The 13,777-nt window shown below is 39.5% G+C and overlaps 1 protein-coding gene across 1 annotated transcript in view; it reads left to right on the forward strand.

Moving 5' to 3' along the window:
* FLT1 (fms related receptor tyrosine kinase 1) overlaps window positions 1-13,777 on the forward strand; it is a 113,372-nt gene that overhangs the window by 32,079 nt on the left and 67,516 nt on the right. Inside the window, exons 5-10 of the mRNA XM_086772018.1 lie at window positions 5-167; window positions 255-391; window positions 1,920-2,094; window positions 3,980-4,097; window positions 6,068-6,237; window positions 6,647-6,806. Of these exons, the coding sequence (XP_086628144.1) occupies window positions 5-167; window positions 255-391; window positions 1,920-2,094; window positions 3,980-4,097; window positions 6,068-6,237; window positions 6,647-6,806 (923 nt within the window). The remainder of the gene's footprint in view (window positions 1-4; window positions 168-254; window positions 392-1,919; window positions 2,095-3,979; window positions 4,098-6,067; window positions 6,238-6,646; window positions 6,807-13,777) is intronic.

Consider the following 13,777-nt stretch of genomic DNA (forward strand, 5'->3'; position numbering starts at 1 on the left):
CCAGATTCCACTAGAAACCCTAATTCCTGATGGCAAGACAATAATCTGGGACAGCATGAAAGGCTTCAGAATACCTAAGGCAACCTACAAATTCATAGGGCTCCTGAGCTGCGAGACAACCATCGGTGGACAGAAGTATAGCACAAAGTACCTAACACATCGAGAAAGTAAGTAGCGTTCTCCACTTCCCACCTTTCAGAAAGCACTCTGCCCTGGTGATGTTATTCACTTTTCTTTCTCTTCATCACATGCAGCCAACACAATTTTTGATGTTCAGTTAAGCACCCCACGTCTTGTCAAGTTGCTGAAAGGAGACAGCCTGGCAATTAACTGCACTGTCACTGCAGCCTGGAACACCAGAGTGCAGATGACGTGGACTTATCCTGGAGAGGTGAGTGTTGTGGTTGACGGTGAAGAAACAGGGGGTTTCCCACAGATCACGCTGCATCTAGCATCCTGGGAGGAATTTTGCCTCAAAATGCTTGCCGTGGTTCACATTCCACTGTTTTGACCCTTGCTGACATGTCTTTAAAGTTTTCTTTTTTTTTTTTCCTGGTGCTTAATTGAATAAGTAAACATGTTTACACAATGTACTCTGGTTGTATTGCATAACTGCGAACAAACGCTAAAGTTGTTTCATCCCTGGGAGCTTCTTTTCAACGTGGAGAAATGGTAGAAATTTATCACCCAGACCCAGGCAGAGTCTCTCTCCTGTGACAAAAAAAGTTTTCGCTGAGGCTGTCTTCCTCAACACATTCATTTCAAAGACTGGCAGACAGTCAGGCACCCGACTTGAGCATGTTTAGAAAAGATATTTTGATTTAGCTAGCCAAAATCTCGTTTGTTAAGTGTCACATGAACAATCCTCTTGTTTTGACAACTACAGGAATGATCTTGAATGTGCTTCTCCTCCCCCCACATTGGGAGCATCCTCATAAATATTTGTCACTTACAGAATAACTGCCAGGGAGTCAGTGTAAAGCTGATAAGAAATTTGACATTAGCTTAAGGTTTACAACTCCCATTCCTTTCATGTCAGTTTGATGTATGCTGGTGATTCAAGTAAAGGTCATTTATTATGTCACTCATTGTACCTAATCACAAGCTGAAATTATGATTACATTATATAGGGAAGATTAATGCAATTGTTTCTTGCATACTGGAGCCATTTTCCCTGGCATTTTTTTCACCTCAGAAATAAACAACTTACCAACAGGAAATGCTCCAAGTACATTATGTTGTTCATTGCTGTCTTACCAAGCCCTAGCCAGGCACTGCACTTGTGAAATTCTGCTTTGTTTTTATTTGGATGGTAACTGAAGGGTGCTCAGTGTTTATAAGACACCAACAATGTCCTGGGTTAAATAAACTTTGAGGCCAAAGGCTGAGGGGGAGTCGCAGGAAATAACTCCTCAGACTCACATTATCTTCAGTTCCACCCTGTTATTCCCTTGCCAAATCTAGTCCCTTTTCCGTCTACAGCGTTTCCAGAATTCTTCCCTTCTTGTGTTAATGCCCTCTTCTTCTATACATCTTCTGCCTACGGACGCTGAATCCAGGCACCAAACTATGCGCCAGTGACTCCAGGGATTTTTGTGAGCAATGCTGGACAAGGAGCAATGGGGGGCTGGGCGTGGTGGTATGGCAAGATGTAAGAAGGAATGATCTTTATCTGGAAAGAACAAGTTTGGATGCTATTACAACTTCGGTGAAGATAGGAATTAATTGCCATATAATGTTGCTTATAATGCTTATTGTTGACCCTCTGGAAATGTTAGATGTCTTTTGTATCTCTGTGCTGCAAAGAGAGATCTGGATTTTTTTATTAAGGTATAGTGGAAGTACAATAAAATAAAAATCTTTATAATAATGAAAATTGGTTTGATTAAGCTCTTTCTTGTTCATTTTTTCTTTTATAGGCAAGGAAGAGAGGTTCTGTAATGCAGCGCATTGACCAGAAGAATACAGAAGCCAATATTTTTCACAGTATCCTCTTTGTCGACAAAGTGCGCGATATTGATAAAGGCCAATATACCTGCCACGTGAAGAGTGGACCATCAATCAAAGCTGTTAACACAACAGTCATTGTTTACGGTAAGAAATGTTGCAGATTTGTAGAATACTGAATGCTCATATACCAGGTTCAGTCATACGATAGCCTTACATCTTGACACAAAGTGGAAATGAATTTATAGCACATTCACCATGGGCAGAAAAAGGAGGGAGATCAGGGAGAATATATGCCTTTGCTTCCCTGACTGTTTTGTATTGTTGGCAGTAGACATGTTAATGTTCAGTTTGATCACTCTTGTCTGCTAAATGTCCTCAGTCAGTTCTGGCAGAAACAATCAGTTAAGCTGTAGTTGGAGGGGGAAGGGGGTGGGGGCAGGAAAAAAGTACAAGCCAAATTTAAATAGAAGACTCTCACTTCCTCTTCTACAGTACTTGTTTTCTATGAAAAATGAAGAAATAGATACACTAGCTCTACTTGGAGCAAGTAGTTGCTGGACCATTCAAAAAATAAAAGAAGCACAAGATACCGCAACTCATTAATATTATTTTGGAGTGGGAGCCTTCAATGAGTTCCCTATGGTCTACTTGGGCCTTCTGTGAAATCTGGAAATTTCTGGTATTATTTCAAATCTATGTGAAATAGGACTTTTGTGCATTGGGACTCTATGTGAAGCTACCTTCATTGTGGCATCCTGGATCTTTGGAGCATCATTGGTATTAAAGACCAAGTGGTTGGTGGCTGAGCTCTATGACAGATGACTCATGGTCAGAATATTGATTTGTTCCATGTTTTCAGTGGCCTAATTTTTCTCTCTGATTTGGAAGTGTGAACTAATCACTCCATGTTTGTATTCTTAGAGAGTATTTCAGTCCACTTTTGCTATTTAAGCCCTGGACTAAGACAGTGGGAGCATAGGATGAATCAGTATATTCTCTTATATTCTTAAACAGATAAGCTGAAGCTGTCAGGAACTGAGTTTTAGATTAAAATTAAAGTCAGAGAAGCCGGAACTGTTGAAGCTAGCCTGTAAACTCTTATTTACATAAGCAGCCTCAGCTATGGTTATCCATATTAGAAAGAGCCTGTGTCAGTAAGGGTTTGCAGGACCAGGGTTGTATGTTTATAACTTGACTTGTGTAATTAAACTACTGATTTGTCTTGTGCATGTTATTTTCAACGTACATGGCAAGTGTGATTAAATACTGTACTTCTTTAATAGATACCCAACATCCTTATGCAGTCCATAATTTGAGTAAGCATTGCACTATAGGTACTATCAAAAGGACACTCAAACAATCTTTAAAGCTTCAAATGTTTTATTTTGCTCAAGTGCAGTTTGAGGAAAAAAATTTCCAATGTATTATAGGAATATTGTGTTTTATTGCCCCTGATAAAACCCATCAGCTTGCCAGAGAGTTTGAAATATGGGGCACTACAACTGGAAGAGAACAAGTTCCAGCAGGTTGAGGTTGTTTCAACGAAGTGATAAAGATTTGTTTGTTTGATGAAACAACTGTTTACAGAAATGTTCTGCCTTTTCCTTTGCTGGTTCTCTGAAGGTCCCTTAAATCCTCTCTGGCAGAATATTTTAATTTTGGAACATTCATTGATTTTTGGCCTTTAGGAGTGGAAGGGTCATCTGATCATCTAGTTCAGCTTCCACAGCGGTACCATGAACCACTTTATCTCTTGCACCTTTTTTTTCTGACTGAAGCACAATGTGAATTTGGCTAGTGTATCTTCTCCGGGCAGATTAATGACCTGGGAACTGTATCTCAGCCTCTTGTATATTTGTGGTGGTGGTGTCTGTATTTTAGAGATGTCTTTAATCTTGCTGTTGCCATGTGGGACTGCCAAAATTATTAAAGATCATTTTTATTTGGATTCTTGTTCTCTTTAGTAAAGCAACTCTTTTTGCAGGCTGAAACTCAGTAATACAGGTGCATTCTTTTTCTTTTGCTTAAGATAAAATGTTCATTAATTTGAAACGTCGGAGAAAAACTGCACTGGAGGCTGTAGCTGGAAGAAAATCCTATCGTTTGTCAATGAAAGTGAAGGCATTTCCCTCTCCAGAAGTTCTATGGTAGGACAACAGTTACTTCCACATATGCATACTGGACCTCTTCTTAGTTGAAAAATAATATCTTGGTGAAATATTCAAATAAGACCCATTGAAATGGCAATAAACTGGAGATAATACAGTTATGGAGTTTTGTTGGAAGTTTCAGGGTTGTTCTGAGTTTTAAAAATTTATGAGAACATTATCTCCATTTTGCAAGTGCAAAAAAGGAGATCTGGAAAGTTTAAAGCTCAGATCTTCAAATATGTTAGATATGTCTCCTACTGAACTCAACGGACACTCTACAGCTGAATACTTCTACCAACCTTGAAGTGTTGCATCCAACTTTACTCAGACCTAGATGTGAGACTTGAGCTTGCCTTTCAGACAGCAGGAGAAAGAAAAGGTTTTCATTGAAATATGTGACTGAGTTGAGTCATACAGATACGCACTATTAGAAAAACAATGTAAGTTGGTTTTATTATATGGTGATCTGCAGGTTGTAGATCTACTTTAGTGACTGGAGTGTTCACTTTGGCTCACGTATGCTGTGCTAAGAAATCTTTTGAACAGTTTTTTGTATTAGCTCAAGCCACTTTTATATAAAACAATGTTATCTATTCATGATCTCAAGGTTTTTTTTTGTTTAAATCATTTTAAACACCAGTAGCTCTGGCTCAATTCATTGCACTTTAACAAAGGGTCTACGACAAGACTGATTAAGAAAACAAACCATACATACATGAACAGTGAGAGTTCATGTTACTCACAGCCAGAAATTACTTTTGCTCCAAACATTTTGTTTTGTTTTACAAAACTCTTGCATTTATTGCTACACGAGGAAAATTAAGGGGTGAAAGTAGAGCTCATGTTAGCCATTTATACAGTATTTTCTGTTTCTTTAGTGGCTGCACTTCTTGTCTACACATACAGACTCGAAACTTCTGAAACACACAAAATGCCATTTAAACAAGAATATTTATTTATTTATCACGGTGAGGTTGGTCAAACACTGGAACCAATAGTCCAGAGAGCCTATGGAGTCTCCATCTTTGGAGATATTAAAAACCAGACCGAAAATTATCTTGGACAACCTACTGACCTTGCTTTGAAGAGGGAGTTGAACTAGATGATCTCCAGAGACTCTTTCAGCCTCAATTATTCTGTGGTTTTGTAAAATACAGATACAGTGAAATGCCTAAATCCATAGTCCTTAGACCAGATTTGTAGTGCTCCTCTAATAACAGTGAAAGTTTTCTGTAAATACTTACAAAAACCTGTGAATCATTTTAAACAAATCCATCATCACATTGAAGCTCTCTTGCACTCCTCCTCTAACATCATGTCAACCTTCATACAGCAACCTACCAAAATGTGCTTTATACTGTATTTTAGACTTCGAAGAAAAATGTGCTTCTTCAGGAATCTATGTGTGAGCAACAGTTCATACTTTCTATGTTGATTTTCTGTTATCTTTAAAAACATTCACTTGATAGCAGGATATCTGATTCTTAAGTGCTTATCTAATCTACTTACTCTTCCTCTTCCTAAAATCACAGCTGTGCTTAGGCTACTGTATTACTTTGTCCCAGGATGTATTCTGAGGTCATAAAGAAATGGCCAGTGTTGGATGACGCAACCCTTATTTGTGTGAATGATTCTTAGCCAAAACGCTTGTCTTCTAGACAAAGTGGCAGCAGAAGCATGGAAAATTGGGGTCTTCAGAGATAGAGCTGCAGTTTTCAGCAACTCTCAAATGCTATAGAGCCCTGTCAGATCCTTATCAGTTTTAATACATCAAATGGTGTTCTCCAAAGTGCTTTATAAATAGTGGCAATCTTATTTGTAAGGGAAGAATAGGCCTCTGGCAAACAGAATCTCAGACTGTAAATTCAATCCTTGCCCAAAGATTGAGAAATGTGAAATGAAATAATGCCAGCAGTTTAAGCAACATTATTTTTCAAAATTTTTATTTCTGGAATTCTTTTAAACAGGTTAAAAGATGGGCTACCTGCTGCTGAAAAGTGTGCCCGGTACATGGTGAAAGACTATTCATTAATCATCAAGGATGTTGCTGAGGAAGATGCTGGAAACTACACTATAATACTGAGCATACGACAGTGGAACTTGTCTAAGAATCTTACAGTCACTCTTACAGTAAATGGTAAGTTTAAAGCATGTTATCACACTTCTCCTGAAGATGTAAATGCTAAATTTTCTTTGTGCTAGATTTCCATTGATCTTGCACAGTTCAGGTCATTGTGGATCTTCTTATTGACTTTCATGGATCCAAATCCAAGCCCTATATGCAAGGTGACAGACCAATCTTGGAATAAGAAGATGGACACTGGTTTTCATTAGAAGAGTTTCTCTTCCACGGTCACATACTTGTTCCTGATGATTTAAATGTGTTACTAACTGCTCATCTGACTCAACTTAGTCCTGCTGTTTTCCTTTGTTATCCTGGGGATTTTTCTTATTACTCACCCTGCAGGAATGTCATATTTTCATGATCATGCAATAAATTGGAAATGAGCTAATTTTAATTGCTTTCCAATTTTTACCCTTTACAGTGAAACCCCAGATATACGAAAATGCCGTGTCATCATTCCCTGATCCCAATCTATATTTACTGCACAGCAAACAAGTGCTGACATGCACCGTATATGGTATTCCTCAGCCTAAAATTACTTGGATGTGGTATCCCTGTAGACAAAATCATTTTAAAACAAGGTAGGACAGCTTCCTTACTTCTATTTAGCATGTCTTCCTTTACTATTACATTTAAATATTTACTTTTTCACAAGAATAAATCTTGCTGTGACCATTGCTTAGTTAATGGAGTGTGTATACTTTTATCAATGTATTTTTTAGTAAACATGTAGACACAATGAAATTTTTTTTCTGCATCATTATTTGAAAATGAAGGGCAGAGTTGTTATTTTGTACTGCTTCTTAGGTTTATTTACAGTTCACTACTATTCATGCATGCAATGTCCAGAGGCGATAATTGCTTTTTAATTTTTATGAGGGAAGCCTTGCAGACAATGTCTTGCAAAGTTCACATGCTTTCTCATGGAGATTTCCGTGCTTTCCTCCATGCACAGTGATTCCCCTGTGTGGCTTCTTTTGAAATTCAACAGAAATAATCTTAAAGACTTTTTCCATTGTGAAGGTCAAACATTGCTTATGATACGTTGACTCATAGATTCAGTTCAGCAGGCCAAATGTGCCCAGCATTCCCCAGATGATACTTCAACAGAATGAAATATAAATGGCACCATACAACTTACTTGATGCCAGTGTAGCGCTTAACTAATCCCTTTTTGTATTTAGGCTTTCTTTTGAACTCTGTTTCTTATGATTACAAGTTTGTGTGTTGACTCACTTATCCAAAGCTCTTCCTGAATCAAGAAATCTGACACAGTCTTAATGATTACACTCAACCTCCACAATGGCATTAGCAGTAAGCTCCTATTGGAGGGTTCAAACATGCAAGGTATTTGGATCACAGCACAACAAGGATATTTAAAACCTAACAAAAGCTTAGGAACCAACATTTTCTCAGTTTCAGTTGAAGTTAATAATTTTACATACGATTTAACGTCTTTAATGCTTTCGTAGAATTGGGTTTTAGTGCCAGTCCAGCGAAACTTTTAAGTCCAGAGGGGATACAGGACACGCTATTCAATTAAATAGGTCAAACATCTTATTTCCAATTAAGAGTGCTTGTAAGTGCTTTGTGACCAGTGAGAGGGTGGTCAGCACTTCCTAGAAGCACACATAGTTTTTCCAATTACGTCGTGCTTTGGGATTGTGCAAATGGGTGGTTTTCTGTACCCTTCTCACCAAGAGGTGGCACTAGCAATCTCCCTTTTTGCTGGAGTAGGTATAACCTGAAATTCTCAATTTCGAGGACAGGTGAGGGCTGCATTGCCTCTATCATCTGTTGTATTACCTTCGAAGGAGAAGTCACAAAATTCTGAGTAGTAATTTATTTTTGCTTATAGGTGCAAGGTGTAAAGAAACTTTGTGAAAGGCCTATATGAACATTTTCAATCTTTTAGCTTCTTTCAGGTGTTTATGCACCTATGCATACTCTGGATTGAAATCACAGTGCGGCACTTATAAAACAATTGGTTCTTTTGGGGAGCTGGGGTAGTGCTTGTTCATTGTCAAATATTTCCTTCTGTTAACAAGCACAGATCTGCACTGCAACACAGAAGAACATGTCATCAGAAAAAGAAATTCATATCCTCAAGCAGGTGTTCAATAATGTGCTAAACTGTAGACTCAATTAAATGCTAATTAGAAGTGTGTTTGAGCAGATGATCAAAGGAGAAATGTAACGATTTGAATCAGCTATTGGCTCTGTTACAAGGTTGTTTCCAGACTTGCTTCCAAATTGCCTTCACAATTGTTCTGTGACAATTCCCTTTAACCCCCTCCCCTTCCTTCTCCTTTACACACTCATCGAAGAAGTCTAGAGAGCACCATTTTTAATGCTGTGCATAAGAGGAGTGGAATTGCTCCCTCGGAATAGTGTGGTATCAATTAACTATCACAGAAAGGCAGAAATACCTGAATAATTACATTTTATCTCCTGCTCTGGGAAGGGAGCAGAGTGGACTACCTCGGCAGCTGGCGCGCCTTGCCCAGGCTGATATCTGTGCCAGTTCAGATGCTCTCCCTGAAGAGCTGGAGATGCCCTTTAATCCCACCTAAATCACTCTACTTTCCTTTTTGTGTGAGGGGAAGTTTGCCTAAACAACAGATTTAAGGTGTGTGTACCTCGTGCAGCAGATAAAAAAAAAAAAATTATCTTATTCTGCCATTACAGCATTTATTTGGATTTACCTGCCCAATGTCATGTTTCCAGGGCTAAAATGTTGCTCTATTTGTGCTTAAGTAGTGCCTATTTCTGTGCACAGATGTACCTTGGACCTTAAGTTGATAAATCCCACAGGTTATCATTATTCAGTGTGTGGCAGTTGGGATTCTCCTCAAGTCTCTGAGTCCCATGCCGTGGGACAGAGCATGCACTCCGAGTAAAAAGATGCTACTGATGCCGTGCACCGATCTGTTTGCTCCAAAATTTATATATGTACTTAACTGTGCATCACTTGAGTAGTGTCATTGCAAGCTGAGGAATGACACATAGTGCATCACTTAGATAGTTTTATTTTTGAAGGACTGTTGCCTGTGCACTCCTTAATAGAAACCATTAGGTTATCTGGCCGCTTCTTTCAATTTCTCTTCCAGATAGTATTTCTGTTTCAAAAATCTAAAAATACCTCAGTGGATTCCATTGCTTTTAAATAAAATGCAAATACATTTTAATGCTTTGTGATTAATACAATCAATTTGCATAACTCTCCTCTCTACGTCATTCAGGCTGGTAACAGGAGGCCAGCCAAAATAAACAGTTTCCATAATTTCCTGGTATCAAATTAAAAAAAAAATGCTGTAAAATTGCTCAATAAATTTGACTTTTTGGAATGTGGAGAGACCAATGAAATTAAAATTCCTTGTTCTTTATTTTCTATTAAAATTATTTTGCTTAAACCAACTCTATTGCCATTCAATAACCTTTTGTTAGCTAACTAGTTGAATAGGTGGAAAGATTCTCTTCGAATGTCCACCCCAGCAAGGAAACATAGAAGAGTCAAGAAAAACTATCTGAGGAAAAAAGTAATGTTTGGGTTTGTTTTTTTTTTTTTTAAAAGGTTATGCAGAGCAAGTAATTTCAGAGATGATAAGCAAAAGACAGTAGAAAATGAAATAAGAGTTAAAATAAAATGTAATTTTAAAAAGTAAGGATTAGTCTTTCTTAAACGAGTGAGAAACTTCTTTTCCAGAGCTATCTTACTCCAGCTTATTCTGCTGGACATACATTATTATTATTTATTATTACTTATTCAGCAGACACTTATATTCCCAGGCTGTGCAGCCCCCAGTTGCTCAGTGGACAACCTGTGGGACACTTGTCCTGCAGTGTCCATCAGCCTCCTTGGCCTCTTCCATACCTTCCCTCCATACTTCCCTGGAATTGTTCTTTCTGGCCCCGTTTTTGCTCAGGTTGGGTTGTCAGCAGAGGGGCAGCCAGCGGCAGGGTTTGCCGAGGATCTCTGGAGCCATGCAGTCTGGGCTCCACCTAAAATTCATCGGCTCTGAGGCTGCAGGACCAGCGCCTGCACTCTGGGAATATGCTTGATGTTCATGGTTCTTGACCTGACTCTCTTCAGTAGATTTGTGTTTATCTTAAACTGGTCTGGCAGAGATTGCCAAGAAAGGCACATGATATTGATATTGCTCAGTGGAAGCACCGATTTCCTCAGCAGTTGTGCAGTGTCATTTGGGGGCAGTTTCTCTCTCTGGACATTTCCACGTGGGCAGTTCAAGAGAGATCTTCATTATGTTCTGCCCAAGGTTTGGCTGGTGGCCCTTCAGAAACTATGAACAGATACAACACTGAAATTTTACCTTGAGTATTCCAACTCTCCCACCACCTCGCTGCCTCCCTCTCTCCTTGAGCTCTCAGTGTCATTTAGCCTTAAGCCAAATATCAGATTATCATTTTACAACCCTGCAATTTTTTTTTTTTGGCTTTTGTTGTTTTCATCTATGTGTGTGCATGAGGGAGAAAGAAACATGATGGTATTGTGGAGGTACCTATAAAAACAAATTCATTGGAAAAACCGGTACCTGATTCTCTGCCCCCTTGACTACAGTGCAGGATATGAATTTTGCTTGGTGGTAAAACCAGCTGAATGGTGGGATTAGGAATGAAGGGACTGAATATCTGAATTTGAGGATGGAAGTAGGCAGCGGGGACCAGCAACATCTAAGCTGGTATTGCTGCCAAAGAGCTAATCTCAGGAAACCACGACCTTGGTAACACTGATGTGCGTGGATCCTCATTGGAATCACTGCTGATTTAACATGGAGTGATGGGAAAGGAATACTACCTCCCTTCGAGGCCTGTCTGCAAAAGTAGGATCACACAAATTATTTTCTACAGAAATAACTCTCCAGCACTACAGACGGTGGAAGAGGAGCATGTCGTGGATCTCAGTGAGGCAAAAGCTAGAGGTTTTCCTTGAAACTTCTGCAGAGATAGGGAAAGCCTGAAACTACCATAATGAAAGTGGATGGCCAGAGTCCCACCAGCTTCAGCGAGAGAGGAGGCAGGCTGTGTGTGCATAGCAGTCTAATTGCATCTCTGCATTGTTTATGTCAGTGTATTAATAAGGGATTGAAAGGCAGAATCATTAGGATGTGCTTGGATAGATTATCAGGGGAAACCAGATTTGGAACATCAGTGAGGTATGTAAAATGAACAAGTAAAGAACAAATGTTAATTGTACTTAATTAGAAATGTACTGAACCACCCAAATTTAATTGTGGATGTCTGCAAACATTGATGCCCATTAGTTTGTCCACAGTGACTGTTTTTGTTCCCCTTGCCACCTTCTATTTTCGGGAAGGGGAAGTCTGAGTCCTTAGAGCTGGTAAAAGTAGGTCAGATGCCATTAATAAACAGGTAGTTCAAAAATGCCTTTGTTTAATTTGACATGTGGCCAGATCCTCAGCTCTGAATTCACACTGACTAAGGATCTGGCTGGCGGTTTTTGTGCCTTCCACTCTGTACTGCAAGAAAATCTTACAGTGATCTAGTAATGTAAAGGTACTTAAAATGGGGACATTAAAGAAATATGCTACCTATTCCCTTTGTTTGCTATGGTTGAAGAAATAGGTTAGAGTAGGAGGGCTGTATTCATGTCCTCAGTCAGTATTTTGGATTTTTAAAACATTTTATTTACAAAATGCTGTATGAATTAGACCTGGCATACACATAATGGGTGGATAAGCTTGACAGATATAAGCTATACACAGAGCACCACTTGTCCCAGTCTGTCCTCAGGGTAACAGAGTGACTGCACTGATGAATTTCGTCCACAAGCTGTAAATGGTTTCACTGTGGGTCTTAGCTGAACCAGAAGCTTAATCTTTCAAATTTTGGTATTGCTAGTTTTCCAATAACTTTAAATCAAAGTCTTCCAAGTCTATCTCCAAAGTCTTTGAAACCAAAATGCATTATGTTGCCCAAGTAATTTTTTTAGTTGGTCATTGATAAAACTTAAAACATAAGGACTACAGTAACACCCAGATGGTCAGGAGTGCTCTGCTTAGTGTCATGCTTTTAACCCTCGCTCACCTATCTTTTTGTTCCTTGCTGTTCCTTGTTTTTTTTTTCCCAGTTTCTTTTTTCCTCTTGTTGCCTTCGCAGGGTGGTCTCTTGGCTTTCCCAGGGACAGTCTGACACCCAGCCTTAGGGAAGAACACATAAGGGTCATGCAGGCAGCCAGACGTTGTTGCTTGATCTTTTACTCCCTGTGGTCCAGCCCGCAGAAACTAAAGTGTGTGACAGGCTGTACGTGGGGATTGCACGTCGTGAGTGAGGCCTCGCACTCTGCCAGTGCCTGAGCCAGTGGGACGTCCCAGCCCGTAGCCAGAAACCTGCTCCTGCACTAGCAGGGGCTCTTGGACAAAGGAAGACACTAGGTCAAACTCTGTGTGTGCTTAGGAGTGATTATGAATGGAGTACTGTTACTGGATGGAGTACACCTTTTACAAAAATATACAAACTTTAGTTAGCATCCTTTTTCCTTTTACGTGTACGCCTTTCAACAAGCCTTTGCAGAAGGCTTTGAACAGACACGGCGTATGAGGTAAGATCATGGTCAGAAAAAAATATTCAGTTAAAAAATAGAAAACAGAGGTTAAGAGGGAACAGCCAGTTCTTGCAGCTTAGGGAGGTGACCAGTGAAGTTTTTCAGGAGTTGGTGCTGGGGCCTCTACTTGTCAACATGTTCAGAAATAACCTGGAAAAGGTGGTAAGGAGATGACAGAATTTGCTGATGATACTAAGTTATTCAGATTTGTAGGATGAGGGCTGATTGCGAAGAAATGCAGAACTATATGAATCTGGGTATCTGAGTGATAAAGTGTCAGATGAAATTCACTGAAGATAAATGTGCATGATGCGGATAGGAAAAAAACAATCTGGCTTTCACATGTAAAATGTAAGTGTAAAAAGGCTGTACATGTAAAAAGGCTGTTGGCTGATCATTACTACCACAAAGAAAGATCTGAGCATTGTGATACAGGGGCTGGTGAAAGCAACCACAATCATGAGCAGCTCAAAAAGCACACCAAGCGTTAGGAATTGCGAGAAAAGAAATAAAGAACAAAATAGAGAACACCATGATAACTCCACATAAATCCATAGATTACTGACATCTTTTGTACTATGAGCATTTCTGATCCTTTCATCTCAAAGGATGCAGCAAAACTGGAAGGCGCACCAGGAGGGACAAAAAAAGGATCAAAGGAATTTCAGGGAATGAGAGGAATGTGTGAGGGATGAGTGAGGAGGGAGGTCAAGGCTCTGGAGCCTGAAAAGGAGATGACTTGGGGGGCTACACAATAGACATCTACAGACTTGTGAAGGACACAGATGTCTGAGGATCAGTTGTGTATGTCTTTTCCAGTTTAAGAAGTAGGGGCCATTAAATGGAGCCAGGAGGAGAGCAATTCCAAGCAGAAAAAGGAGATGGCTCTTCATGCAGTGCATAGCAGATCTGTGAAACTCCTTGGCAGAGGATTTTGAGGATTTGAAAAGTTTGCACAAAATCTTGGAA

Source organism: Chlamydotis macqueenii, chromosome 1, assembly GCF_036417535.1.
Source record: "Chlamydotis macqueenii isolate bChlMac1 chromosome 1, bChlMac1.mat, whole genome shotgun sequence".
NCBI lineage: Eukaryota > Metazoa > Chordata > Aves > Otidiformes > Otididae > Chlamydotis > Chlamydotis macqueenii.